Raw genomic sequence first — 27,895 nt, 5'->3', positions numbered from 1 at the left:
GCGGAGCGGGGCCGCTGCCGCTGCCCGCGGCCCGGGCACAGCGCAGCACAGCCCGCCCCGGGCCCCCCGCCCCGCCAGCATGGCCGGGGCCATCATCGAGAACATGAGCACCCGCAAGCTCTGCATCGTCGGGGGCATCCTGCTCGTGTTCCAAGTCATCGCCTTCCTGGTGGGAGGGCTCATCGGTGAGTGCCGGGGGCCACTTTCCTTCCTCCTCCTCTCTCCGCTCTTGTTTAGTGCTTGTTACAGTATCGCTGACTCGCTCCCATGATCTCATTACCCGCTTTTGTAGCGAAGCGATCCCGGCTCCGGGCCCTTTGTGCCCGTCCCGCGGGTGCTGCGGGGGGAGACGGGCAGGGAAAAGTTTTTGTGTTGGTTCCTCTCTCTCTCTTTTTTTTTTTTTTTTTTTTTTGGCTCGGTTTCAGCCCGCACTTAAAGAAAGAGGGAAGGGGGAAAGCTTCAGTATGGCGACGGATCGCGCAGGGAGCCTCGCGTTTCAAAGTTGGCTTCAAAAATAATAATAATAATTTATTTTTTTAAAGGGTTTTTCCGCCGTTCTTGGCGCTGCCCCTCCCCGTGCCTCGGCCTCCGAACCGGCCGCGGGAGGAAACCTCCCCCTTGCCAAGAGGAGAACAAAAAATAATAATAAAAAATTAGGGGGAGAAAAAGGGGGGGGGCGGGGGGGAAGAAAAATAGGAATGACTGTGGGGGTTTTCCCGGTTCTGGGTCCCCCCGCGCCACCACTCCACTCACGCTTTGTCCAGGCTTGTTTCCCCTCTTTGCTCCCCGATCCTCGTCTAAGAGGGACACCCCCCTCACTCCCCGATCCTTTTCCAGGAGGGACCCCCCGGCCACCCCCGATCCTCTTCCAGGGGGATCCCCCCTTCGTTACCCTTCCCGGAGGAGCTCAAATCCGCATGAGCTCGGCCTCACGGAAATCCCGCGTGGCTGCTGAGGGAGGGGGTTTATCGCTCCCTTCCACCCCCGACACCCCCGAGTTCCGTCCCCCCCGAGCTTCGCTCCCCGGCCCCCTCGCCCGGCTCCGCACGCGAACCTCCGCGCCGGGAACTTTAAAGCCCAGATTGTGTTTATCCCTTAGCATTCCCGGAGGCAGGGATGTGAATTGGGACACAGTCCTGCGGTGGGGGGCTGCCTCCGGGAGGGAGCTTTCCCTGAGGGATGGAAGGAAGAAGATGGAGGAGAGCAGGTTTGGAGCAGTCCTGGGGTTTGGGGGTTTTCTGCATTTTTATTTTTTTTTTTTTACTAGAAAGCAGCTGAGTTGTGCGGCGGCTCCTTGTAGCGATGGTCGCGTGGATCTGGCTGCTCTGGCCATTTCCAGGGTGGGAATGTTGTCCTGCTCTGGCCAGGAAGGACTGCCCTGCCCTGCGGGGGATCCCCCACCCAAATCCTCACTTCCCGAAGCAGGGCTGGTTCCCCAGGATCCATCCCCTTCCCCCGCATTAGTTGGGGTCTTGGGGAAGGACCGTAGATAACCGGAGTCACATCACTCTGAAAATTTGTTGTGCTTCTTTGGGAGAATGAAGTTGGGCTATTTGAGAAGGATTGCAATAATTCCTTCAGCCATTTCTCAGGAAGCAGACTCCGTTTTCCTGGTGCCCATCAATGCTTTGCCTTCGTGGCCTCTTTAATTATCAACTTCTAATAACCACAGAAATTCCACTCAACATAATTTTGGAAAACATCAGTTTCCCTCATTCTCTTTCTTCCTTACCTTTATCACAAAGGAATTGCTGGCACAAACTGAATAAAACCCAGTTTTTCTGGTTTTGCAGGCCTGAACCCACATGAAGTTTATCAGGATTGGCTTTTTTCTTTTCTTTTTTCTCTTTAAGAGCTGGTTCAAGAGCAGGTTACTGAACCCACCACTGATTCATGAGATAAAATGTCTTGGCCTGTGCCGTGCAGAGAAGCCAGACTTCATCTTAAAGGGGTTTCTCTAGTAGTTTCTCGATGCTAAGTTTAAAAAAGCTGCTTGTTCCAAAGGCAAGTGTGGATCAGAAAGACCTGTTTTTGCTGGCATCTGGGGACAGATGTGATAAACAGATGTTTGTATTTGCCTTTGTAAGGGAAAAGACAAATGTTTCTGTTCAGATGTGTAGAGATTCAAAGGCTGAAGAATTTATATGCTGTTAGTTCAGTTTTCCATCTGGTTTATTCCCTGCCTTACTAGCTGCTGCTGCTGGGCATCCACCTTGGGCCTCCCCATCATGAATGGGGGTCCCACCTCATGCTGGGGCTGGAAAACTGCATGGACAGGTTGGCTGGGCTGGGGCCAAGGAGCTCTTCTGCCATCAGAGACAGCGATTTGGGCTGAGTTCAGTATCTCGTACAAACTCAGGCACCCCATCCTGCTGGAATGTCCCGCACAAACTCAGGCGCTCCATCCTGTTGGATTAAGTGCATCTTCTATCTGTTGCCATGTCCTAAGGGGTTACTGCAGGAGAAAGCTCTATAATTACTGGAAATCCCCGCTTCTGATCTTCTATCAGATCAAACTGCTCTAATCAATCACCCAAACTGGTTTTTCCTCCACAGTATTTACCACTCCTGATGCATTCAAGGAGTTTAGAGCCTCCTCCTTCTCTTCAGGCTCCAACAGCTCCCAGCCAGCCCTCCTGGGAGCTGGAAGCCCAAGGATATTTGAAGCTGGTGCAACGCTAAGTTCTGCGTGTAAACTAGGTGTGGTTCCCAGCATCTGGCAGGGTGAGACACAGCAGGGCATTGAAGCCTGGGGGTCTGTGTGCCGCTCTTCCCAGGAAACCACCTGGGATCACACCTTGTTGGGCTCCCTGTATCCCTGGAAATCGATCCAGTGACTGACTCTGGGCTTGCAGCAGTGGTGTCCTGCCCCTTTAGTTAGTCCTGAGCATGTGGTGTTTCCTAAGAGGCACCTGCTGAGGAGGGGCCCGTGGCCGGTGTTCTTCTGGGGAGCGAAACCGAGCTGGGAGAGCCCCAAGTGCCACCAGCTCCAGCAGCAGGGACGTGGCACGGCCGCTCCAGAGGTGACACAGGGTGGGATAGGAGCAGAGGTGTCGCTGAAATAATGTCCTGGTCTGGTTTGATCCACCGAACAGACACCAAAATCTACTTATTTTAGTTTGTTCAGGTCTAGACAAACCAAAATACGTACACGAGTGGGACAGGGCTGCAAAGCCAACCCAGCCTTTCCCTTCACAGGCACTTAGGTCATGTTTCAAAACAATGACTAAGTGCTCTATTTTAACAGATTACTCGTGCAAGTCCAAAATACCCAAATGCAGCATGTTGGTACCTGATACAACAACCAGGACAAAGCTTCGTTTGCCTGAAATCGGGGGGTTCTGCTGCTGGTGGTTCCCCAGCTTGTTTTTGAACAGTCACCTGCAAAATGCCAGAGTTCTAATATGAGTTCCACATTTCTCACAGCTCTTTTATTTAGCAGCAGGAATCTTATCAGCTCTCGCGTGGGTTTTGGTCAGAGCTGTCTGTTGGCAAAGCGTGAGATGGACATGTAAAGGAGCCATTCCCTTGGTGGGGTGAAGCTCCTCTGGCCTTCTAAGGGAGCTTTGCAAAGCCAGAGAGGGAGAAAAGACCTCAAAAGATCATTTTATTGATTGTTTCTATGTTGTTGTGCTACGGTAATGAACTGTTGGCTCCAGACAAGTGGGGCTGTCACTGCTTCAAACCCCACAGAATTCCTCGTGTCTGCTCTGTTCGTGGAAAACATCTTGTTTGAAGGTCATGCTTCTGGGCTGCGTGTGATGTGTTCAGTTGGGATGTATCAGTAGGAGATAGAACATGATCCATAAAATTATCATAATGCAGCCTTGTCTTCACTATCCTGCTATGAATGATGGCATGCATAAATTACAGGAGACTGGGATCGACAGGAATGTTTCCTGTTATCGTTTGGGAGAAATGAAGCTGATGCTGATTTACAGTCACAGCGTTCCCAGGAACCCTCACATGCTCTGCCTTCTCTGGCTGTGGTGTGGCTGTTCCTGGGTGCCACCAGGCCTGGGAGCTGTGACAGCCTTGGACTCAACGTGAGGGCAAACCTTGAACCTCAAATCCTGGGGTCAGTTCTGGGCCCCTAAGAGCAAGAAAGACATTGAGGGGCTGGAGTGAGTCCAGAGAAGGGAATGGAGCTGCAAAGGGTCTGGAGCACCAGGACCACCGAGAGGGAGCTGGGGGAGCTCTACCTGGAGAAAAGGAGGCTCAGGGGGGACCTTCTGGTTCTCTGCAACTCCCTGACAGGAGGGTGAAACCAGGTGGGGGTCGAGCTCTGCTTCCAGGGAACAAGGGACAAGACAAGAGAAAACAGCCTCAAGTTGTGCCAGGGAGGCTTAGACTGGATATTGGGAATATTTTTTTCATGGAAAGGTTGTCCAATCCTGGCACAGCTGCCCAGGGCAGTGTTGGAGTCCCCATCCCTGGAGGGATTTCAAAGCCATGTGAGTGTGGCATTTGGGGACATGGGGCAGTGGTGGCCTTGGCATTGCTGGGGAACGGTTGGACTCGATGGTCTGAGAGGACTTTTCCAGCCTAAACAATTCCATGATTCCCACAGCTGGACCAGCTGCAGCATCTATCTGGCTGTGCTTGTTACTGGGGATTTTGACCAGTATGTTCCCATGGATGTCACACCACAACTGTTCCAGGCAAAAGCTGAGCTGGGACACCTGTGTCCTCTTCTGGCAACTGGCAAGGTGGTAGAAGTTGTGTGTATGAAATCTGACTTGATTGATTGTGGCTTTAATGCCTCCTGGTTATTTTGAAAGCAAAGCTTTTGATTACAAATTATCTTCCTCTGTGTATCTTGTGGAAGCTCTTGGTGTCCCTCTTTCTAATCCCTTTGCATCCTGTAATTCTTTTATATAAACAGTATTTTAAAGAGGAAAAAAGCCCACAGCTCTGTGCAGCAACATCCCTGCTTCAAAAAAATCAGTTGGTTTTTTTTTGGTTTTGTTTTGTTTTTGTTTTTTTGTTTGTTTGTTTTTTTTTTAATTGGAAAGGTGATTTTCGGTCATTTATTTTGTGTGAGTTACTTTCAAGGTGCTTTCCAACCCAAACTGTTCTATGACTCCAAAGATGCCTCATCCCAAGTCAGAGATTATCTTGGTTTTGGTTCAGACGAGCCCAGGGAGTGGAGAACTCTCTGTGATTAAAAGAGCTGAAAGTCTGGTGCCCAACTGTACACTTTAGAAATTTAACTGATTGGAAAAGTGGAGGTATTTATGTAGCGCATGAGTCCTCTGGGCTGAGGGGGATGCATTTAAAAAGGTGCAGGTTCACTGCTCCCTTCCCTTGGCTTAGGCTTGAAAAATGCAATTGTTGTGACTGGAGCAACTCAAACTTCCTTGTGTGTCTCGCCTGCAGAGATAATGAGTCATGTGTGGCCATGGCTGAGCAGCTCTCCACAATCCCAGCTCATTATCTAAATGTCTGATTTGGCTCCTGAGTGCCGAGTTTCCAGGATTTAATTTTCTTTCCTGGGATTTCATTACCTTCTTAGGGCTGAACTGATCTTTTGACAGGGGAGGTGCTCGGATTTCCAAGGTACGTTGTGCAGCCTGCAAGGAAAGAGTGTCTGCAGGCAGGGACAAAGAGCATTTTTGTGTGCCTGACTTCCTTTCATCCCGGGCCCCTCCAGGAGATGGTTGGTGCTGCTCCGTGGCCATGAATGCCAATAGATCCTCTGTATAGACACATTCCTGCAGTGCTGCAGCCTTGGCAGAAGCACTGGGAGCCGAGAAAAAAGCAGACACGAAAGGTCATGTCTATTTAGTTTAGGTCTGCTCAATTCTTCTTTTTAAGAGCTGTAACTGTAGCTGAATGGGCAGAAGTGGTAGAAATGGAGAGTTCCCAGGCAGGAACAGTAGTGCCAGGGGCCTGAGGAGCTGGGAATCCTCTGAGGTGCTATTTTTTCTCTTCTCACAGCTGCATCACTTCTAAACGAAGTCAGCTTGGGAGAGATGCATTAGGAAACTCTATGCCTTGTAGCTCCGGTGACAAAGACGGTCCTTCTGCTGCTTCTCTGTGTTGTGTTGATATGGGACTTAAACATGACCTGAGCACTTACCCTGCTGCCTCTCTGCCCTTTGCAAGGGAAAGCCATTAAACAGGAAGTCTTTTCCTTGGTAAATAACATTTATGGCGTTTGAAGTCAGGTTATAACTCTCTGATAGCCTGGGAAAGCCTTTGAAGGACACAAGGTGTCCCCTGGAAGGGCCAGGACCTGGGCCTGCCTATTCACATGGAGATGGAATTCTTTACATATCTGAGTATTGGCTGTTTCCAAGGTGTCTTATCTGTAAACTTGGGGAGTTTCAGGCTCAGGAGAAACACGGCTGGATAACAACAGCTCTTCCTGCTCTCCTAGAACTCTGTTTGCAGGGATTTCATACCTTGGCTGGGCGTTGCAGGAAGTGCATTTTATCCCAGTGGAAAACTGACACAGGACAATTTGGAAGAAGATCAGACTGTCTGTGGCAATTAGTAAAAGAGTTCTACCTCCCTTTTTTTTCTTTTTCTTTTAAATAAAATATTTTCGAATATGTATTTCTGCATTCAGGGAACTCCACTAGTGCTCACCTTATTTGCATTAGTTGCTGCTGTTTCATATGTATGTGAATTACAGAGATCATTCAGTCAGTTCTCCCAGCAAATGCAGTTGTACCTCCTGGGATTTTCTTGCTTTGTGACTTGCCTGGGGCTGGAGGAATAATCCCTTATCTCCCAGATCAGGGCTGTTCCCTGGCACCCTTTGGCTGCTGTTGGAAGGCAGCAGCTTCACAGGGTGCTGGGACTCCCCTGCTCTAAAGGCTCTTGGTATGGCTGTTCCTGTGGCTCCTTGGGAGCTGATTTTTGGGAAAATCTCCAGTTTGGGCTGCTCTGAAGGGGGGTTTCTGATAGCACAGCTCAAAGCTGAAGAAGTAGCTTCGGAGAGGCATTTTCCTTGAGGAAAAACACAACCAGCCACCCCTCTGACCGTGATTGTGCACACAGGAATATGTGGTTATGGAGTCACAGAATTCCGGGATGGTTTGGGTTGGAAGGGATCTTGAATCCCATCTCATTCTGCACCCTGCCATGGGCAGGGACACCTTCCACCAGGTTGCTCTAAGCCCCATCCAGCCTGGCCTTGGACCCTGGCCTTGCAGTCACGGGCATCCACAGTGTTCTGATCCAATGGAGTTGAGTTGGGCATCTTCCAAACTCTGCTTGGATGGTTTGGACAGCTTCATTTTATGGCCTGAAATGAAACAAGACAGAGAAACCTGTAGTGTTGGAAAATCTATTGGAGACAACAGGAATGAGGGTGTTCAGCTGCAATAGGTTGTCTGGGAACTCTCACTGTAAATAAGGATGGAATTGGTGCCCTGGGGCTATGAAAGGATTTTGGTCTGGATAAAACCTGAAGCTAAATGGTGACAAAGAAATAATATTCCCAAGGGGAGTGGGCCTCTAGTAGGCAGTGGGGTTTTTTGTGGTTTATATTTTTTAAAGATGAATTATTTAAATATACAGTAGTTCTGCACATAAAAGTGCTGCAGTGTTCAGAAAAAGGCTTTGTGAAATAGTAACTAGCAATAAAAAATAGTGATTAAAAGTCTGTGTGCCCCTCAAATATATTAAACTGGTGGCACTGAGGTCAGGAAGAGGGAAATGGAAGAGAAAAATTTCATGTTGCAGTAAATACATACATATATATATATATATACACACATATATAAAATAAGGGTATATGTGATGCTATTCAGATTGTGGTTGTTTCAGCCGGCAAAGCCGGGTCTGCCCATGATAAATTAGCTTGTTTATTCCTACCCTGCAGTCGTTAGGGTAATGAAGCAGAAGCCCTTTGTGTGTGCTCGCTGGGAAGTGCTGGCTGGCGCGGAAGGGGGTAATTGAGTAGAAAAGCAGAATGCTCCCGGGGCCGGGAGAAGTTAAATCCCCCCGAGGTCAGGGGGATTCAGGCTTTAATCAATGTGGACACAATGCAATTGAGAGTTTCCAAAGGGCTTGTTTATGGGGCGGGAGCAAGGGTCGGTGGTTAATGGAAGCGCTGGAGGTGCTCGGGATGAGAAGGTGCAAAATGTGGATCACAGAGGGGGGGGTGGTGGATATTTGCGTGTAACTTGTGTGCAGGCGGAAGGGATTATTTGAGGCCTCATCCTAGGAGCTTTTTGGGGATCTACTTAATTATTCAAATTAAAATTCTGAGTGATGGTGGCTCTTACCCAATTGTAGGGGTATGTAATACTCTAAAACAAAAAGGCTGAAAAATTTAGCTCACTTATAGTAATTTTTTTTCTCTAAATATTTAAGTCTAAAACTAGAGAAATAGTGTTTTGTTTTTTGGCTTTTTTTTGCTCCTGAGTTAAGACCCTTGGGTCTTGTTTTCTGGTGACCTGGTGGGATCAGGCCCTGAGTGCCCTGCTCTGACCTCCAGGCTGAATGGAAAATATGAAGTTCTGTGCAGGAGTTGCTTTAGTCTGTGAGACATGGCTCAAGTGGCTCTTGACAGTCTATCAAAGCCCTCCTTGGGCAGTGGTGGCCACACTGCCAAAGGTGTCTGGCTCTCCAGGTATTCCCTGGCTAAAACCATCACAGGGAGAAGCACAATCAGCTGGGCCCCTGGAATTTGGGATATCCCGGGGCTTTTCCAGTGAGCAGAGCAACTCCACATGCTCTGCTGGAGGAGATGCAGAGAGCTGCCCCATTTCCCAGCAGCACATGCTGGTTGCCTCATACCTTTAAGGCAAATGTGTTTATACCATCCATGCTGGAGGGGACAGCTGGAAAGGGGTTCTTTATCAGGATCTGTAGTGATAGGGCAAAGAGTAATGGGCTTAAACTGAAAGAGGGGAAATTTGTCAGATATATAAAAGAAATTCCTCCCTGTGAGGGTGGTGAGGCCCTGGCACAGGGTGCCCAGAGAACCTGTGGCTGTCCCATCCCTGGAGGTGTCCAAGGGCAAGTTGGATGGGGCTTGGAGCAACCTGGCATAGTGGAAGGTGACCCTGCCCATGGCAGGGAGTGGAATAAGATGGGATTTAAGATCCCTCCCAACCCAAACCATTCCAAACCTCTGGCAGTCCTGGCAGCTCCAGCAGCCTCCTACCTACAGCTTTTGGCATCTGGCACTGCTGGTGTTGAACCCTTTGGCATGAGGGGTCCCTTCCCTCTGGAGCCAGGACTCTTTCCTGAGGGCTCCCTGGGCAGCCCCAGCTGGAAGGGCTGGTTCCTGGAGAGCTGTGCTCCTGACTGGCATCCCCCAAACCTCCCTGATGGCAGCCCTGCTCCTCGGTTACTCCAAGTGGTACCTGCATTCCCACAGCGAGCAGCTGGAACATGGGCTGAGGCTTTTCCACTGTATTATGCACCAAGAGCTGTTTAATTATTTACAGGCTAACATATATCATGGAATATGTGGAGCCTACCCCAGCCAAAGGCAGCAGGGCTGGGAGCAGCCGCCTTGGCACCGCGGCGCAGCCCAAATCCCTCGGTGCGAGCTTTGTTTTGCATAGCACTTTGTAATACTGTTAGTTGACTTGGCTGCAGCTTCACAAAGCATTTTTTTCCACTTGGTTCAACACTCACTCGAATTTATTGGGACAGGAGCCAAATCAGTAATGGAAGCCAAGTGCCGACGTTTGTTTGGTGCACGGTTCCTGATGAGGAATATATATAGTAATTGTCTCTTGCTCCTCAAAGCTGTAACTTTGGCAGAGGGGAGGCTGGAGGGAGCATGCCAAGTGTTTAAAATCATAATCAGGCAGTGATGAAAACATGTATTTATGGCTATAATGAGTTGCATCAAAGCAAGAAACATTCGGCTTCTCTGTAGAAGGAATGATGTCTCTTAATTCAGAAATACCTACTTCGAAATCACACAGAATCTGTCAGAGCTGAAAAGCTCAGAGCTTGGCTGGAATGTCTGCCTTATTTCACAACAAGATTTCTGATATTCCCTTCCAGCTGCAGTTTTAGCAGTGATTGCTGGGTTCTGCATCGAGGCACGATGAAAGAATCAGTATTTATTGGAGTTTTTTATGCACTGTGGGCACGTCACAAAAGTGTTCTGTTACCCTGGATTTCAGCTTGATTTTTGTTTGTTTGTTGAATGCTTTGTTATATTCTATTTTATTTTATTCTATTTTGCTGTATATTTCTGGCATCTCAATGACTTGGCTGGGGGGGCTGTTTTGAGGTATGAGCTTTGTGTGGTTCCTGGGGGACCACTGGATGCAGCCAGGGCTTGGGATGCAGCAGTGCAATGTATACTCTGTGGGTTGAGATCGAGAGCAGGTATGAATGGCATAATTTAGGTTGGATTCCACAAGTATTCATGTAATCCCTTAGGCTGGAAAAGCACTCTAAGGTCATTGAGCCCAACCATTAACCCAGCAATGCAAATCCCCTTGAGCCCACCTTTGTGTGGCATCACTACAACTCTGCAGCTGAAATAGACTCAGTGCTGTCAGAAAAATGGAAAAAATGCAGTTTATAAACAAGACTTTGAATAACTTCCTGCGGCCCTCACTGAGTCACCTCCCTGCCGTGGGAAGGAGCACAGATGTCACTGTGTGACGAGGTGGCACTTGGGGAAGGTGCTCCACAGGGTTCCTGGCTGGGATCCCAACCATCTCCAGAGCTGCTGGGATGATCTTGTTGCGTCCAAATTACACAGGAGCCAGGGCTGAATCATCTGGGTGTAGCAGTGCGTGTGGGGCCGGGGACCCGGGGCTGGGAGGTGGAAGGGCAACACTCAGCTTGGGGGTGTTTCCCTCATTGGAATATTGGAGTTTTTTGGTGGGCTGTGATCTGCTCGGCATCTATCTGTCAGAACCATGGTGACAACATGAAAATCACCTTCTGCAGAAGCCCCTGGACTGGGCACCTTCTCCCCAGTTTCACATAAGCACCTCGGTGTCCTTTCTGTGGTGACTTTGACATATTCTATGCATCTGAATGTCCCTTATTCTATGTGCTGCTTCTCTTTTAATCCATAGTATAGAGACATTCCAATGCTTATCACCTGCATTAGAGCATGTTTTACTTTACTAGGTTAGATTTGAACCTAATTTTTGGAACTTCAAGCCTGGTTTTCATTTTAAAAAGAGCTGAACTTTTGGGAGGGAGAGGGGTTTAATAAATTTCACTTCACAACTTTGTATTACACAGGATTAGTTTATCCATCCAGGTTTATCTGGGCACATGCTTTGCCTGTGGATTTGCTTGAATGAACACATAGGAAGGGTGTTTGCATAGGAGAAGCTTTCAGTAACTCAGGATGATTTTGGGTGATGAGGTATCTGGGACTGAACCAGCAGATACCGGCTCTTCAGCTAATCCTCATCTGATCCCACTACAAAGTCAGTAATGCGTCTGTAGATGTAATAAACTTAATTACTTGACTGTGAGATCAAGGAGCTGAGAAGGAGCAGCATTGGGTGCATTTGTTTTAAATTGCCTTCAAAGAGTTGAATGTGGAGCTGTGTATTTTGGTGGGGAACCACTGTCTAAGATATCTGAAGATGCTACAAATGTGGTTCTCTTCCCTTCACAGCTCCCAGCCCCACTACAGCTGTTCCTTACATGTCGGTGAAGTGCATTGACGTAAGGAAGAACCACCACAAAACCAAGTGGCTGATGCCCTGGGGACCCAACCACTGCAAGAAGCTGAAGGACTTTGACGAGGCGGTGAGCCGGCAGATTGAGGCCAATGACATCGTGTTTGCTGTGCATGTCCCGCTGCCCACCAAGGAGATGAGCCCCTGGTTCCAGTTCATGCTCTTCATCATGCAGCTGGACATCGCCTTCAAGATGGACAATGACCTGAGTGAGTAGCTCTATCCCCAGGGTCTCATTTCCCACCGTGTTTCCCTTAAAGTTGCTTTTATCTTGAGCCACGTCTTGGCTGTTGGTGCCCCACACAGTGAGGTGGTGCATGTTCTGAAGGTGGGAATAATAACCATGAAATGGTTCTGGTTGGGAAGGAACCCTAAAGCTCATCTCATTCCACCCCCCCGCCATGGGCATGGACACCTTTCACTATCCCAGGTTGCTCCAAGCCCTATCCAAGTTGGCCTTGGACACTTCCAGGGACGGGGCAGCCACAGCTTCTCTGGGCAACCTGTGCCAGGGCCTCACCACCCTCACAGGGAACGACTTCTTCCCAATATCCCATCTAAACCTGCTCTCTTTCAGTTAGAAGCTATCATATATGTGCAAAAAAAAAAATGCAAATAAAAATACACAAAATGCCCCAAAACAGAAGAAGAAATACCAAACTCAAACATAATGCTGCACTAAAATCTGCAAAATTATGTTGGAAGCAGCAAGGGCAGGACTGCTCTGCCTCTTCCTGGCAGAGGTTGTACATGTGTGTGCATGTTTTAGTGTTTGGAGAAAGTCCCTTTCTAACAGCCCTAACCTACACTGAATAAACAATTTGCTCTTCAGACTGGTTGAACTGGGGTGTCTGTAGCTCTTGCCCTGGCTGCAGCCTGGTTGGGTTGGATCTGTGTGATGGATCAGTTCAGGGAGTAAATCTGGTTTAGGAGCTGGGGATGTGGACCAGCAAACAGGAGCAGCGAGGTCACTGCTGATCTGCTGAGTTTCCATGCCAGCTTTGTTTCCTTCACTACTTGCTCCCTCAGCATGGATGTGTTTCTGCCAGCTATTTATCATGGAATCATAGAATCTCAGACTGGCTTGGGTTGAGAAGGATCTTAAAGCCCATCCAGTTCCACCCCTGCCATAGCAGGGCCACCTTCCACTAGACTAGGTTGCTCCAAGCCCTGTCAAACCCAGCCTTGGACACTTCCAGAAGTGGGTCAGGGATGACATTTAATGCATCATCATTAAGATGAGTTAAAACTGAGAGTGTAGAAAGCTGACATGTTATTTTTATCCCTGTAATTATCTCTGAAATTCAGAGAGAGCAGCTTTGTGACTTTAAGGCCTCAACTTCTCAGCCTAGAATAGATGGTTGCATTAGTGAAACACCACTTTGTTCTGAGGCTTTTCAAGTCGAACCACTGAGCTGGAGTCAGGATTGGCTGAGCACCTGGAGCAGGCTGCTGGAATGCTAAACAAGCTTCTGGCAGCATTTCTGCTGGAAGAGAAGGTCATTGTCTGTGCCCTTCAGTGACTGAGTTCTGCAAAGGTGGGAACTTTTTTTGAGATCTGAAAGCATAGAAGCTCATCTTGGGCCACCCCAAGTAAAAGGGAATAGTAAAAGGGAAGTTTGGGGTGAGCTGTGTCACTGCTGTCACTGCTCAGGTCCTACCATTTGGCATTCAGGAGCTGCTGGTTTTCTTTACAAGAAGCATGTGGAGATGAGGGACATTAGTACTTCTTATGGTGTGAGCTTGTTTGGCAGACCCTGAAGGTTTTGTTTCATTGAAGAAATATTTTAAAAGCTATTTTCCAATTTTTGTGCCAAGCTGAAGGCAGACATACATTTAAGTGTAAGATCTAAGAAACCAGTGAGTAACACATTTCTCACATTTGTAACAGATCTTAAAGAAATAAGAACAAATCTTCCTAAGGTAAAATAATTGCATAATGTGTCTTGTATCCTGCTGTTAACCTGGAACTAGTGGAAGAGCCCCATTTCATCAGGTGATTGGGATCAGCTCCTGTAAAGGGGAAGGTGAGGATGTGAAATAACCTCACTTCTTTTAAAGCAACTTTTTTCTCTCTCAAGCTCTGAGCCCTCAAGGCCAGCACTTTGTGCTGTGGCTGATGCCAGCAGGGGCTGGTGCCAAACCAGGGACACTCCTGGAAGGCACCGTGGCTGGTGTAGCCTCCATTGGACACTGTTGTAAGGAGTGTCTTGGAGCTGCCTCAGATCATCCAGCAAAGCAGCACTGCCTGGGAACTGCACAGACTTTATCCTCCTGGAAAGCTGCTGCCTGAGGAAACATCCTGCTCTCCCTGCTCCTGAAGCCCCACAGCGTGGTCTGAAGGTGCTGTGCAGGGTCCTGGGCTCTGCTGAGTTCCCCTTCATCTTCAAGGCATGTTGCTGAGCCACATCAAATGTCACCCTATTTTGTCCCCAAGGGTACTTGGTCATCCTCTTCTGCAGTCCATAAGCAAGGCTAGTGCATAGAATAAACTGGCATTTGGCTTCTCCAGGGATGCTGAGTCCTGCAGCCCTGCTGGGAAAGGGATGCTCCAGGACGGGGGCAGTCAGGCTGTGCCGGTAGGAGATGTTGGTGACTCATGGCTGACTCCTCATCTCTGCAGAGTGGGAGTCATGCCTGTGTCAGCCCTGCTCAGTCAGCCAGCAAGGATTGTCCCAGGACAGAGGGGAGGGAGTCCCTGGTAAGGTGCCCTGGGAGAGCCTGGCAGGTGCTGAGCATCCTGGAATGCCCCTGGGATCTGCACCAGCAACCAGCTCTAATCACCTTCACCTTGGGAACTCACTCTGGACTTTCACTGTTTTTGAAATACAGATGTTTTTGGAATGTAGATGTTTAAAAGCTGAGATACTTCCCTGTGTTTATCCTTCATAGAAAGCTGGAAGAGAATCAGACTGTTCCTCCAAGGAAGAGACTATTTCTGTGCCCAAGCTGTCCTGTCTTTTCTTGATGCATTGTGCACTCAATTATTAAAACCCCTTCCCAGAACTGGGAAAGGGAAAGGCTAGAATGAGATGGAGTTTCTTTGCAGTTGAAATGCAATTGTGTACACTCAGAGGGCCAAGTGCTGCAGCCTCCTGCTCTAATTCATCCAGCTCAGGGCTCCTTGGTAGGATTTGTGATTTAGAGAGCTGGTGAAGCATGGAAGTGTAACGCAAATCATTCCAGCATTTCTGTGTGCTTGCCCTAGGCTTCTCCCCAGCCAGCTGTGTCAGTATGCATCTGGCCCAGAGCCGCCTCCTGAAACAACTCTGCTATTTTTAGGCTATTGTAATGTGAGTGAAGATATCCTGGGCAAGGATCACACTAAAGTGAATCATGGAAAAGATCCCAGGCAGGAAAATGCCAATGGGAAGAATTACGGGGAGTCCCTTGCTGTGGGGGAGTCACAGCTCTGACCTGCTTTGGAGCATCCTCTAATCCTGGGAAGGGAGAGTCAGGGAGAGGGCTCAAAGCTGGGATGCCCACAGGAGCGTGTCTTCTTGTTGGGCAGCCCTGGAATGTGTGATCCTCTAAATGGCCCTGAGTTAGTGCTGTAGGGTTGTTAACACAGTTCTGTGGCAGAGTGAGGTTGGCACACAGTGGCTGATTTACCAGGCTCCAGATTAATCACACATCACTTACAAGACCTATGTAAGCAAGGCTGAGCTGGAGATGCCATGGGAAGGTGTCTGGTGTGGTCCTTGTGAGATAAGGGTCCCTGGCAGGGGTAACTTCATCTCTTGCTGCTGAGTAAGACAAATTTCTACCTTTTATTGTTGGGAAATTCTGGAGAGCCTTGATTAACATGAGTGGAAGAACTGAAGGGACTGGAAGGGATTAGGTTGGGAGGGACTTTAAAGCTCATCTCAGTCCCACTCCTTGCCATGGGCAAGGACACCTTCCACTATCCCAGGTTGATCCAAGTCCCATCCAGCCTGGCCTTGGACACTTGCAGGGATGGGGCACCCACAGCTTCTCTGGGCAACCTGTGCCAGGACTTCGCCACCCTTACAAGAAAGAATTTCTTCAGAGTATCCCATCTAATCCTACCCTCTGGCGATGGGAAGCTGTTTAATGCTGTGCAGGAAAAGGACAACCCTGGTCCCCAAAATTGTCTCTTCACCATCTGACATTTTGATAATAACATGAATAAGGCACCAATCTTAAAATTTACTTCTCTGCCAGACAGTGTCAGTGTCCTTACTTGTTCCTCAGGGACAGTGGGAGTTGCTGGTAGAAGGCTGAGAGTGAGCTGGCATAGGACTATCATGGAATCATTTAGGTTGGAAAAGACCTTTAAGATTGAGTCCAGCCACTAACCCAGCCGTGCCATCAGTCTGGTGTGCTGAATATATATGTATGTCTATATGTATACATCTATATCTATTTTTTTAATAGATATATCTATATTTTATGTTGACAGCCTTGAAGGGTCTTTGCACAAGGCTCTTTTCCAATGGGAGTTGTCACTCCAGTGCAGAGATTGATGGAAATCCAGAGGGAGCCTCTAATCCATTGGCCTGGGAAAGCACGAAGCAGTCCATCTTCTGCCTTCTGGTTTTCATACGCGATGGCAGCAGCAACATTTGGACTGCAAAGATGAAATACTGAAAGCTGTTTTTGTTGGATTTAATCCCAAGCATTCCAATTGGTTTTATGGCTTCTGAAATGGAGTTCGTAGTTCTTTTTAGCTGGGCCAAGTTCAACCTTATGTTCCCATTTATCTGTTTTGCTGGTCTCCTAAACAGCAGATCTGAGACTGCAAATTCATGTTTCATGGAAACCCAACTTGTGGCAGCTCTGGAAAGGAACTGGATATGGATCAGGATGGTGTAGATCATGTGTGCCAAAAAATGCTCAGAAAAATCTTGATGCCCCCACATCAGATGCACAACGCAGCCACCTCCCAATGATGTATAAATAGCAGCTCCCAACCACAGATCCCATCCGTGCCCCTTCCCATCAGTTTGGATGAGCATTCCACCACGTATTCCTCAAAAAAATGTAACTTATGGGTTGTGTAGCCATCTCCTACTTTTCTATGGTAGATGGTTCCATAGCCGTCTCCCAATACTTCATAGAATCATAGAATCAACTGGGCTGGAAAAGACTTCCCAGATCATCAAGTCCAACTCTTGAACCAACCCTGCTGTGGTTATGAGACCATGGCACTACATCCAGTCTCATGTTAAAAACCTCCAGGGACACTGAATCCATCACCTCCCTGGGCAGCCCATTCCAATGTCTGATTACTCTCTCCATAAAAAATTTCTTCCTAATGTCCAACCTGAACTTCCCCTGGCAGAGCTTAGGATCATGCCCTCTTGTCCTACTGCTGGTTGCCTGGGAGAAGAGACCAACCCCCACCTGGCTACAACCTCCTGTCAGGGAGTTGTGGAGAGTGATGAGGTCTCTCCTGAGCCTCCTCTTCTCCAGGCTGATCAGCCCCAGCTCCTTCAGCCTCTCCTCACAGGACTTGTGCTCAAGTCCCTTCACCAGCCTGGTTGCTCTTCTCTGGACCTGTTTCAGCACCTCAATGTCTTTCCTGAACTGAGGGGCCCAGAACTAAACACAATACTCCAGGTGTGGCCTCACCAGTGCAGAGTACAGGGGAAGGATCACTTCCCTGCTCCTGCTGCCACACTGTTCCTGATCCAGGCCAGGATGCCGTTGGCCTTCTTGGCCACCTGGGCACACTGCTGGCTCATGTTCAGCTTCCTGTCGATCAGCACCCCCAGGTCCCTTTCCACCTGGCTGCTCTCCAGCCACTCTGTCCCCAGCCTGTAGCGCTGCAGGGGTTGTTGTGGCCAAAGTGCAGGACCCGGCACTTGGCCTTGTTGAACCTCATCCCATTGAAATCAGACCATCTCTCCAGCTTGTCTAGGTCCCTCTGAAGAGCCCTTCTTCCTTCCAGCAGATCAACATCCCCCTCCAACTTCTCCATGGCAGATGGTTCCATAGCCATCCTCTGTAGCTTTTCCAGCAGCTGTGGCTCTGGGAGTTTGGTGCTCTACAAAAAGAGGCTGGGCTGTAGCATGAACATGCTCATTTTGGAGTGTGTTTCTCACTCAGAGCCTGGGATCTGTTCCTGGTAAACAGGAGGATTTTACATCTGCTGGAGCTGGTACAGACTTGCTTTGGGTTTTTAAACATGTTGATGTGTTGCTCCTTGGCAGCTTCAGCTGCAGCTCTTCATTTCATGAACATGCTCAGTTACAGCACTTAAATAAGCCTGTTCCAGCCTCATTTCCTCCTTGCAGCAAGGACCTCCTTGCAGTGTCCTGGCAAGAGCACATTTACAAGCAGTTGTAGCTCATCCTCTCCCTATGAACACATCCAGGGGGGCTGATGCCTCTCCTAAGGTGTGACCTTGCCGAGGCACAAGCTCTGTGTGTGTGACTGACGGGCGAGTTGGGGCGTCGGCAAAGGCATAAACAAGTCAGTGCAGGTGTTGGCAAGGAGGGGAGGGCTCCAAAAGTCTTCTGGAGAACAACTTAAGCCAAACAAGGTGTATAGAAAACATCAGTACCATCGTGTGCATGGTTGTTTCTGAGTTTTTTTTCCCAGCAAGGCCAGGATAGCTCAACTTCAGCTCCTTAATTTTCTTTATAAAGGAACGTGGTGCTTTCTGGTTACTCTGGGAACATAACAAGCCTCATGTTTCCTCCCTCTTACAGAGGAGAATGCAGAGATCACGCTGGATGTGTCGCTGGCCTATCGTGATGACACATTCAGTGACTGGGAAGAAATAGCTCATGCCATAGAGAACAGGAAGCTGAAGTGCACCTTTGGCTCACCAAAAGTAAGGAGCTTGGATGATGCTGGTGGTGGGGATGGGTAGGAGTTGTTCTCTTTCTGTCATAGAATCACAGAATCACTCTTTCTGTGAAGAAATTTTCCCTAATATCCAACCTAAACCTCCCCTGGTACTACCTGAGGCAGTTTCCTCTTGTCCTGTCACTTGCTGTCTGGGAGAAGAGGCTGAATTCCATCTGGCTGCACCCTCCTGTCAGGGAGTTGTAGAATGTTCATCTTGGAAAGCTCCCTTGATTTTAAGGCTGTTAAAGAGCCTGAAATGTGAACCTCCTTGAGGTTCAAACTTATTGATTCAATGACCCAAACCAATCAAAGCCATGAGGATAAACATCCCCAAGCCACTGTCTCACACAGGCTCCTCCCAGGAACTGGCAAACAGGCTTTTGGTGCTCCCAGTTTGAGGGCTCTTGCAGGCCCTCCCTGTGGGGGGATGTGGTGGTCCCTGGGGACTGACAGCCATGGTTTTGCTCCCTGCGCTTTCCCCAGACCCTGGAGTCCGAGGGCCGGCACTACGACTGCGACTTCCTGCCCTTCATGGAGATCGGCAGCGTGGCACACAAGTACTACCTCATCAACATCCGCCTGCCCGTCAACGAGAGGAAGGGCATCAACGTGGGCATCGGCGAGATCAAGGACATCCGCCTCGTGGTGAGTGGCTGTCCTGCTTCTGACCAGCATGGCTGCCTGTCCTGCTTCCTGCCCTGAGCTCTTCTGGTCCCGCTCCAGCCTCACACAGGACTGTCCTCCTTCCCGAGGCATGCCCTCTTTGCTCTTCTGAGGAGCCCTCCCCAAGCCTGTAGCCCTGTGACCACCTCCAAAGCTGGGCTCTTTACATGGCTCTGAGAGTTCCCCTGTGCTCTCCCCTCCCCACCACAGTCTGGCTGGGATGCAGTGTCCTCCAGCTCATGGGTACGAGTTAAGGAGGAACAGAACAGCAGAGTTTGGAGGGGATTTGGATCTTGGAGTTGGTTGTGGCCATGCAGATGTCTGGGATGGCTGTCAGCAATCCTTGCTCCTGCCCTCCCTTGAGACTTGGTGTGCATGGATGCTTCTCCCAGCTGGAAGCCCTCTCCACACTGTCCCTGTCAGCAGAGCAGAGAGCCAGGGCTGTGGTGGCCGCAGACAGTAGTGGGAGGGCACGTGGCTGGAGAAACACGTTCATTTGGCCAGTGCTCTTCCCACCAGCGATGACTTGGCTCCATGAGTGTCCTGTTACTTGTCTGGGAGTAATTCTGCCAGCTTTTTCCATGCTGTGTCAGAATCCCCTCTCCTGCCTCATGTCTGCTGGTATTTGTTTTCAGACCTTCTGGAACCTGCCCAGGTGGCCTGGGGGCTCTGTGGGCACCCGCTCCCTTTCCAGTGCTGGTCAGCCCATATCTTTGGGATGCACTGCTACGTCTGTGCCTCTCCTGCCACTCCTGTAATGAGAAGCACAGAATGATGACATTAAACCCTGTACAGCAGTCACCTTCCACCTTGGTTTTCCTTAGGGCATCCATCAAAACGGAGGCTTCACCAAGGTGTGGTTTGCCATGAAGACCTTCCTGACCCCCAGCATTCTGATTATCATGGTGTGGTACTGGAGGCGGATCACGCTGATGACACGTGCCCCCGTCCTGCTGGAGAAGTGAGTCGGGGCCCAGGTGACCCTTGAGCAAGGGAACTCCCTGAGGTGGTTGTTGGTCCCAGGCAGAGCCCATGGTTGGGGAGACAGGAATTGTCTCTCCTCAATCCCCTCCCTCCGCCCAGGCACACTGCGAGCAGGAGGCCTCCATAGCTTCTCTTTTCTTTCCCATTGAACCCACGGAGAATGAGGAGCTACTTGGAGTGAATCAGTCCTAGAGGGTTTGGTGGCAGGAGGTGACACTTCCCAAAGAGCTGGATTTCCTTCTGTTGCATTCTATGCACAGCTTTGGATTTTGGGGCTCTGTTCTTCCCTTGAACACTGGAAGGAGATGGTGTATCTGCTTCTCCAGGGTCATCTTTGCTCTGGGAATTTCCATGACATTCATTAACATCCCTGTGGAGTGGTTTTCCATCGGTTTTGACTGGACTTGGATGCTGCTCTTTGGAGACATTCGGCAAGGAATTTTCTATGCCATGCTGCTCTCGTTTTGGATCATCTTCTGTGGGGAGCACATGATGGTGAGTATTACACTGATGGAAAGGGGGTTTCCAGCTCTGATCCCAGCAATACCTGGCAGCTCGCTCATACTTGTTGAGAGTTGGAAATGATGCTGTGGGGACTTGCACCAGGTGAGGGCGTATCAGGCTAAACTGCTTTTCCCTTTTTCTCCTTCTCCAAACCTCTTGACCTGATTAGGACCAGAGCGAGCGGAATCGGCTCTCGGGATACTGGAAGCAGGTTGGACCCATAGCTGTGGGCTCCTTCTGCCTCTTCATCTTCGACATGTGTGAGAGGTGGGTGCAGCAATCCCAGGCTCCTGGTCACCTTCCCCAGCAGGGACCAGCAGTTTCACCCCATGGCTGGATGCACAGCCCCATCTCTTGGAGCCTGGAGAGGCTCCTGCAGGTGCTCTGAAGTGTGCTGGCACGTCACACCAGGGGAACACTTCCCACCTTGCCTCTGCCTCACACACAGGGCAAAACAGCACAGCTTTATCCATGTGGAACCTTAGGGAAAGGTTCTTCCCCCAGAGAGTGGTTGGGCACTGAACAGACTCCCCAGGGCAGTGGTCACAGCACCAAGGCTGCCAGAACTGCAGGAATGTTTAAACAACGCACAGGTTGGGACTGTTGGGGTGTCTGTGCAGTGCCATGAGTTGGACTTGTGATCCTTGTGAGTCCCTTCCAGCTCAGGATATTCCATGATTCTGTGATTCCCAGGCTGCAGAGTGGATATGGGGCCCTCTGAGCCCGTTGGCCTCTGACAGTTGGTGTTTTCTGTCCTCTGCAGGGGGGTGCAGCTCAAGAATCCCTTCTACAGCATATGGACCACCGAGGTGGGCACGGAGCTGGCTGTATCCTTCCCCAGGTTTGGGCTGGGTCAGTAGGGGAGGGAGGTGTTCCCCTCATAGTGTGGAAGGCCAGGGGTGGCTCAGGTGCTGCAGATGCCGGTGTCCTTAGGAAGGAGCAATTGGTTTGGAGCTGGACACCTCAGGGGACTGGTGCTGTGTGAGGGGAAGTCACTGAGGAACTAAATATGTGAATCATCTGAATAATGTTTTCTAGTATTTCTCTTTAGTTTGTACCATTTTCCCTTAACTCTCTCTGCCCAGATGGCCTTTATTATAGTCGCAGGGATCTGCCTGTGCCTCTATTTTCTCTTCCTGTGTTTCATGGTCTTCCAAGTGTTCAGAAACATCAGTGGGAAGCAGTCAAGCCTCCCTGCCATGAGCAAGGCACGTCGCCTTCACTATGAGGTAACTGCCTTCCTTGGGGCATGAATTCTTTATTTTTGGACCTCAGAGTCTGTGCTGAGACTCCTCTACCCATAATCTCCCCATACCTCCCTTTCCCCTCCTCTAAGATTAATTTTTGTGATTAGTGGGAAGTGTTGCCGAGACCACCTGGTTTGGTGTTGTCATTTCCTAAACAAGTAGCTGGAGGGAAACAAGGATCAAAACATAATGCATTCAGCTCATTATCCCTGTTTTTAGCCTATGATTTTGTATGTGTTCCTGTCCTACCTGCCTCTAATAGCTGTCAAATCCAAAGAACTCACTCTCAGTGCTTAAACTGTTTCCACAGGGTTGTAAATATTTATCCTTAAGGTTGTTCTGTTAAACCATGGTCACTTCTGATTTAACAAGTTATTATCACCCACTGGGAATGCACAGAAAAAATTAGAAAATCCGTTGTGGAAGAGCTAAATTAATAGTCATTTGTTGTCGTGGCGTGGTACAATCATTACACAGACACTGACATTTCCACCTAAATTCCAGAAACAGGTTAAAAAAAACCAACACACACAAGCGTAAAACTAGTGAAAGCAGGGATGGTGAAGAGTGGGATGGATCCTGAGCCTGAAGTTGTCTGGGGATCTCTGTTCTGTGACAGCCAGCTTGGTTTTGCCAGGCATTGGAATCGCTGCAGCTTCCTCCCAGCCAGGCAGGGGGTGAGGATGAGTGTAGTGGGACCAGAGCCCATGCTGAGACACCGACTCCCCCCGTGTTTGTTTTACAAGAGCCGTGAGCTGTCGGGCTGGGGCCCAGCTCACACCGACCCGCCGCCTCTCCCACGTCAATTAACTCCTGGTCAATCAGTCACCAGAGCAAATGTCATGGAAAGGCAGCGCTGTCCAGACATCCCAGCCCGCGCGGAGCATCCGGAGCAGCACAGACGTGTGGGGAGCAGAGGATATGGGCCGTGCTGAGCACGGCGCAGGAGTGGGTGGAGGTTGTTTTGCTTTGGGGTTTCGTGGGTTGGACCCTTTTTTTATTTTTCATTTTTTATACTCGTGTCTTGTCTATCCTAAAACCAAAGACGGGTTTTGTGGATTTTGTTAATGTGACCAATGACATTTCTCTCTAAACAGGGGCTGATTTTTAGGTTCAAGTTCCTGATGCTCATCACCCTGGCCTGTGCAGCCATGACTGTCATCTTCTTCATCGTGAGCCAGGTGAGCCATAGGACTGGGCTTCCTGGGAAGCCACTTCCAAGGCCGCTCCCGATGCCAGCTCTGGTCAGACAAGACAGACCTGTTACAAGCACGTTTGATAGCAAGTTGCTTTTTAAGAAGTTGTTTTCATTTGTTTGAAGGCCTGCCATGAAATGTCTCGAGCTGGAGCTGCACAAAGGCCGTTGGCTCCCAGAGCGTTGGGGCTGCGCTGGGAGGAACATCGGCCAACAGGGTTAGTCATTTCTGAGAACTCAGCAAGGGGAAAACGTTCTGTTCACACTGAAACACTCCGGTGGCTTTGTGTGCCCACAGAGACGTGACAGAATCCAGCCTTCACTGGGCTGACTGTTCCCAGCAGTAGCTGTACCTGTTTGTCCTGAGCTCCAACACCATCTCTGTACTAGTGAATTTCTGTTGCTGCTGAAATCATGGAATCTCAGACTGGTTTGGGTTGGGAGGAACCCATCCAGTTCCCCCCTCCCTGCTATGAGCAGGGACACCTTCCACTATCCCAGGTTGCTCCAAGCCCTGTCCAACCTGGCCTTGGACACTTCCAGGGATGGGGCAGCCACAGCTTCTCTGGGCAACCTGTGCCAGGGCCTCACCACCCTCATAGGGAACAATTTCTTCCCAATATCCCATCTAACTCTGCCCTCTGGCAGTGGGAAGCCATTACCTTCTTGTCATGGCACTCCAGGCCCTTGTCCAAAATCCCTCTCCAACTCTCTTGAAGCCCCTTTAGGCACTAACATCTCCCTGGAGCCTCCTCCAGGCTGAACATCCCCAGCTCTCCCAGCCTGGCTCCAGAGCAGAGCAGCCCTTGGAGCATCTCTGTGGCTCTCTTTCTAAGCTAGTTTAGCTTTCTTCTTCCCTGTTAAGTCTTTCTTTACCAGAAAGCAGCATTTCAGTGTGAGCAGTCTGTGTATTTTCTAGTAACATTAACATTGATGGTATTTTCCTGGATGCTGATAAACCTCAGCATGTCTCAGGCTGGTGCTGTCAGCCCCCCCTCCTCAGACAGCTGCAGGAGGCTGTGCTCAGCACATCAGCTCTCATATTATCCACGCTGGTTTTCCTGCTATAAAAGTACTATTTTTAGCAGTCGGATGTTTGTGGATGTCACTGCTTGTCCCCACGTATCGCCCTTTGTGTGCTGAGCACATGGTTGCAGCAGGTGTATCCAGAACAGAGCGGTTTGGTCACATTAAATGAGACATCAAAGCTAAAGAAATCCTGATGGAATCATTTTGTCAGGACCGTTTTTTCCTTGCAGATTGAGGCTGAAGAGAAGAATCCCAGCCTGGCTTCTGCTTCACTGAACCTGTTCCACTCCATTTACTCCATCCTGTTGAATTGATGCTGTTCTCACTGACTTACTCAAAGTAAAGAATTTGCTCTTTCTCCTGGGCAGGTGACAGAAGGCCACTGGAAGTGGGGAGACATAACAATACAGGTGAACAGCGCCTTCTTCACGGGCATCTATGGGATGTGGAACCTCTATGTGTTCGCCCTTATGTTCCTGTACGCGCCATCCCACAAGAACTACGGCGAGGACCAGTCCAACGGTGAGTGCCTCTGAGTGACCTGAGGGGAGAAAGAAAGTGGGGGGTGCCTTCTGGACATTTGTTTTTGGTCCAGCTGCACATTCAGCACTGTGAAATGTTATGGAAGTGATGGTTTGGTTTTCCAGGCAGGCTGGGTTGGACAGGTTTGAGTATTTAGCCAAGACTGGCTGGAACCTTCTAGGTGTTTTTTTTACGTTTTAGCATTGCCCAGATGTAACTACAGCTCAAAGGCGGGATGAGGAATGGAGAAAATAGAATCCCTGATCTAGTGCATGGCATTCCAGCCCATGACAAGGGGTTGGAACTGAGTGATATTTTAGGTCCCTTCCAAGCCAAACCATTTTGGGATTCTTTGAAGTCTGGGCAAGTGGGGAGTGGCAGTGCTGTTGGATTCTGTTATCAGTAGTCCTCAGTAGTACAGAAATCATTGTTTGCTGATACAGAATCATGGAATTGTTTATGTTGGAAAAGACCTTTAAGACCGTCGAGTCCAACCATTCCCCAACACTGCCAAGGCCAGCACTGACCCATGTCCCCAAGTGCCACATCCACACAGTTTTTAAATCCTTTCAGGGATGGGGACTACACCCCTGCCCTGGGCAGCTGTGCCAGGGCTGGACAACCCTTTTCATGAAGAAATTTTCCCAATATCCAGCTTAAACTTCCCCTGGCACAGCTTGAGGCCATTTCCTCTTGTCTTGTCCCTTGTTCCCTGGGAGCAGAGCCTGACCCCCACCTGGCTCCACCCTCCTGTCAGGGAATTGCAGAGAATGAGAAGATCTCCCCTGAGCCTCCTTTTCTCCAGCCTGAGACCCCCCCAGCTCTTCAGCCACTCTGGTGCTCCAGACCCTTCTCCAGCTCCATTCCCTTCTCTGGACATGCTCCAGCTCCTCAGTGTCTCTCTTTTTCTTCTATTTAAATAACTGTAACTAAAAGCATTTACAGGATTGTTGCCTGGTCTGTAACTCAGGCAGCTCCTGAAAGCCTGGAGGGAATAAACCGGATTTTTTACTTTCTAATTGTCTGATATTTTCCTGTGAGACCCCCTAACAGAACAACTTTGTTTCTCAGGTGACCTGGGGGTGAACAGCGGAGAGGAGCTCCAGCTCACCACCACCATCACCCACGTGGACGGGCCCACGGAGGTTTACAAGCTGGCTCGGAAGGAGGCTCAGGAGTGACACAGAGGTGCCTCAGTAGGGCCCTGGCCCGGGGTGGGAGCAGAGGACACACAAGTCCCTCTGGCAGGAGACCTCTGCGGCCGAATCCGCTCCTTGAGCACCCTGTCCCTGGTGTGTTCTCAGAGCAGTGACACCGAGCAGAACATTTGTAACTCTTTACTATGGTGTAGTTATTCCTGGGGGGAGGGGTGTGTATGTTGTGTTCCACTCGGGCACGTAAAACTCTGCTGGAAAGGCATTAGGGTTGCAAAGTCGTGCGTCTGGACGTCGGGACGGGGCAGAGCTGCCAAGGGGCTGGTTTTATTTGGCCGTGTGTGCTGGTGCATAAAAAGGTGCTGCAGGGTGCTCAGCTGGCAGCACATACTCAGAACTCCAAGTTTTCTCCTGTGTGCAACTTACACAAGGTGCTGGTGGGGAGAGGGACTAAAGCCTCGTTTAATTCCATTTAATTCCACCATTTATAACTCTATCAACCCAAGTCTGAGTCTTTAGTGCAGCCCTGCAGCCACCCTCTGTCCCTGAATGAAGCACAGCTGGGAGAATAGTAGGCTGTTAGAAGGTTTTCGTAGAAGCAGCAACATGCATTCTCAGTAGGATTTACAGCTGTTTGTTGAAAACAGGGAATGTCCAACCTGGATGCCGAGCTGAGTTGCAGGAGAACAGAGAGCTCCTGGCACAGTTTCCAGAGCCAGCTCCTGGGCTTTTGTAGCTTCCTCCATCTTTCCCTTTTGTTGTGGTGCATCCCTGTGAGCTGGGCAGTCCTGCTCCTGCATGCACTGCTGGGCTGGAGCACACTTGGCAGAACTGGATTCCTCCAGGGATTATCAGACTTGAAAGAATCCGCTGGTCACGCATTAATGTGGATCTTTGCTTTTCCAGAGCAAATGCAAGCGCTGAGCTTGCTCAGCCCTGCGCTGGGAGGCTGCTGGCACTGCAAGGGAAGTGGGAACTGATCGGGGTGGTGGCTTGAATTGGACTGTGCTGGGACCAGTTAAGAGCAGTGAATGGTATGGGCAGGAAGAACTGTGGCCAGAAGGGTCTGTGCTGCTCAGGACACACCTCCCAGGGCCTGGAGCATCCAGAGCCTCATGAGCTGGCAATAAATGTCTGTGTTATCTGCTATTAACATGTAATCCACCCTCCCTGTTTTGTCCCTAAAAGATAAGGGGCTGCTGCTGCTGTATGTGGCTGAAGGGTCAGAGACGAGGAAGAGAAGGCAAGCTCCTGAAGCTGCTGCCAGGCTGTCAGCCCAGGTACCATCATGATTCCCACCCAAAATTTATTCCCATCTGTTTATTAAAGCTCAGCACTTTGAAAAAAAAGAGAGGGTGGCATCAAAAGATGATCTTGCATCCTTGCCTGCTGGGCACCTGAGGCTGTACCTCTGGTCACAGTGTGACACACTGAGCAGACACCTCTGCCAAGGGGCTGCTTCCTTTGTATTGATTGGAGCTATTACAGGGTTTTCTTAAAAGGAAGTAATTCTGTTTGTTGTGTTCACCTTCCCTGAGATCCCGAGATCCCCGTGCCCCTGGAGCATCCCAGCAGGGTCACAGCTGAGTAGGTGTTCCTGCTTGGAGTAGTTATTCCATTGCAAAGTTAATTAAATCAACGCACATCAACATAACTCCAGCATGTTCCTGGCTGAGCGCTCGACTTTGCAACTTTAACATCCCTTTTCCCTTGGGTTCTTACGTGATATTTATGTTGTTCCCATAGGTGTGTCTGTGGTTTCTTTTCCAGCTTAGTCTCTAGGGTTGTGTTTTGTAAAGGCTCCTCACGAATGGGGACCTGCAGCTTTCAAACCAAATTCTGTGTCCAACACTAACAGTTTGTTTACGGGGCGTGTGGACGTGTGTGTGTGCGTGTGTGGGTTTTTTATTTCTTCATTCTTAAGCCCTACTCATACGTCTCGGAAATAGTCCGTGGGTCTTATTAAAATAAATATATCCCTTTTTTTGTTTAGGTTGAGTTCAGTTTTTACAGAATGCTTTAAGCAACCTGGAAAACCTGTAGTTTTGTTAATTTAAATAAAATATACAGTATTGTGGATTTGTCATTGGCCACGGGAATTTGTTGTTGGAATTTCTCCCTAATCTCACCCTGCCCTCTGTC

At 49.4% G+C, this 27,895-nt stretch overlaps 1 protein-coding gene across 1 annotated transcript; it reads left to right on the top strand.

Annotated features, from left to right (window-relative positions):
• Nucleotides 1–27,832, top strand: WLS (Wnt ligand secretion mediator). Its single transcript, XM_050307062.1, has 12 exons — nucleotides 1–185; nucleotides 11,573–11,845; nucleotides 18,314–18,438; nucleotides 18,939–19,100; nucleotides 19,943–20,079; nucleotides 20,429–20,597; nucleotides 20,776–20,873; nucleotides 21,370–21,433; nucleotides 21,692–21,835; nucleotides 22,951–23,034; nucleotides 24,446–24,599; nucleotides 25,671–27,832. The coding sequence occupies exons 1-12, from the start codon at nucleotides 80–82 to the stop codon at nucleotides 25,778–25,780; spliced, it is 1,626 nt and encodes a 541-aa protein (XP_050163019.1). The 5' UTR covers nucleotides 1–79; the 3' UTR covers nucleotides 25,781–27,832.
• Nucleotides 27,833–27,895: the final 63 nt, after the last annotated feature.

This window comes from Myiozetetes cayanensis, unplaced genomic scaffold, assembly GCF_022539395.1.
Source record: "Myiozetetes cayanensis isolate MyiCay16 unplaced genomic scaffold, myiCay2020 scf12, whole genome shotgun sequence".
Classification (NCBI taxonomy): domain Eukaryota; kingdom Metazoa; phylum Chordata; class Aves; order Passeriformes; family Tyrannidae; genus Myiozetetes; species Myiozetetes cayanensis.
This window is presented reverse-complemented; position numbering and strand designations above follow the sequence as displayed.

Excerpts from the sequence above, each read along its gene's own strand:
- WLS (XM_050307062.1), top strand. The coding sequence starts at position 80 with ATGGCCGGGGCCATCATCGAGAACATGAGCACCCGCAAGCTCTGCATC. Across the intron at positions 19,101-19,942 it reads TCAAGGACATCCGCCTCGTG|GGCATCCATCAAAACGGAGG; the intron begins GTGAGTGGCTGT and ends GGTTTTCCTTAG. Across the intron at positions 21,434-21,691 it reads AGGTGGGCACGGAGCTGGCT|ATGGCCTTTATTATAGTCGC; the intron begins GTATCCTTCCCC and ends CTCTCTGCCCAG.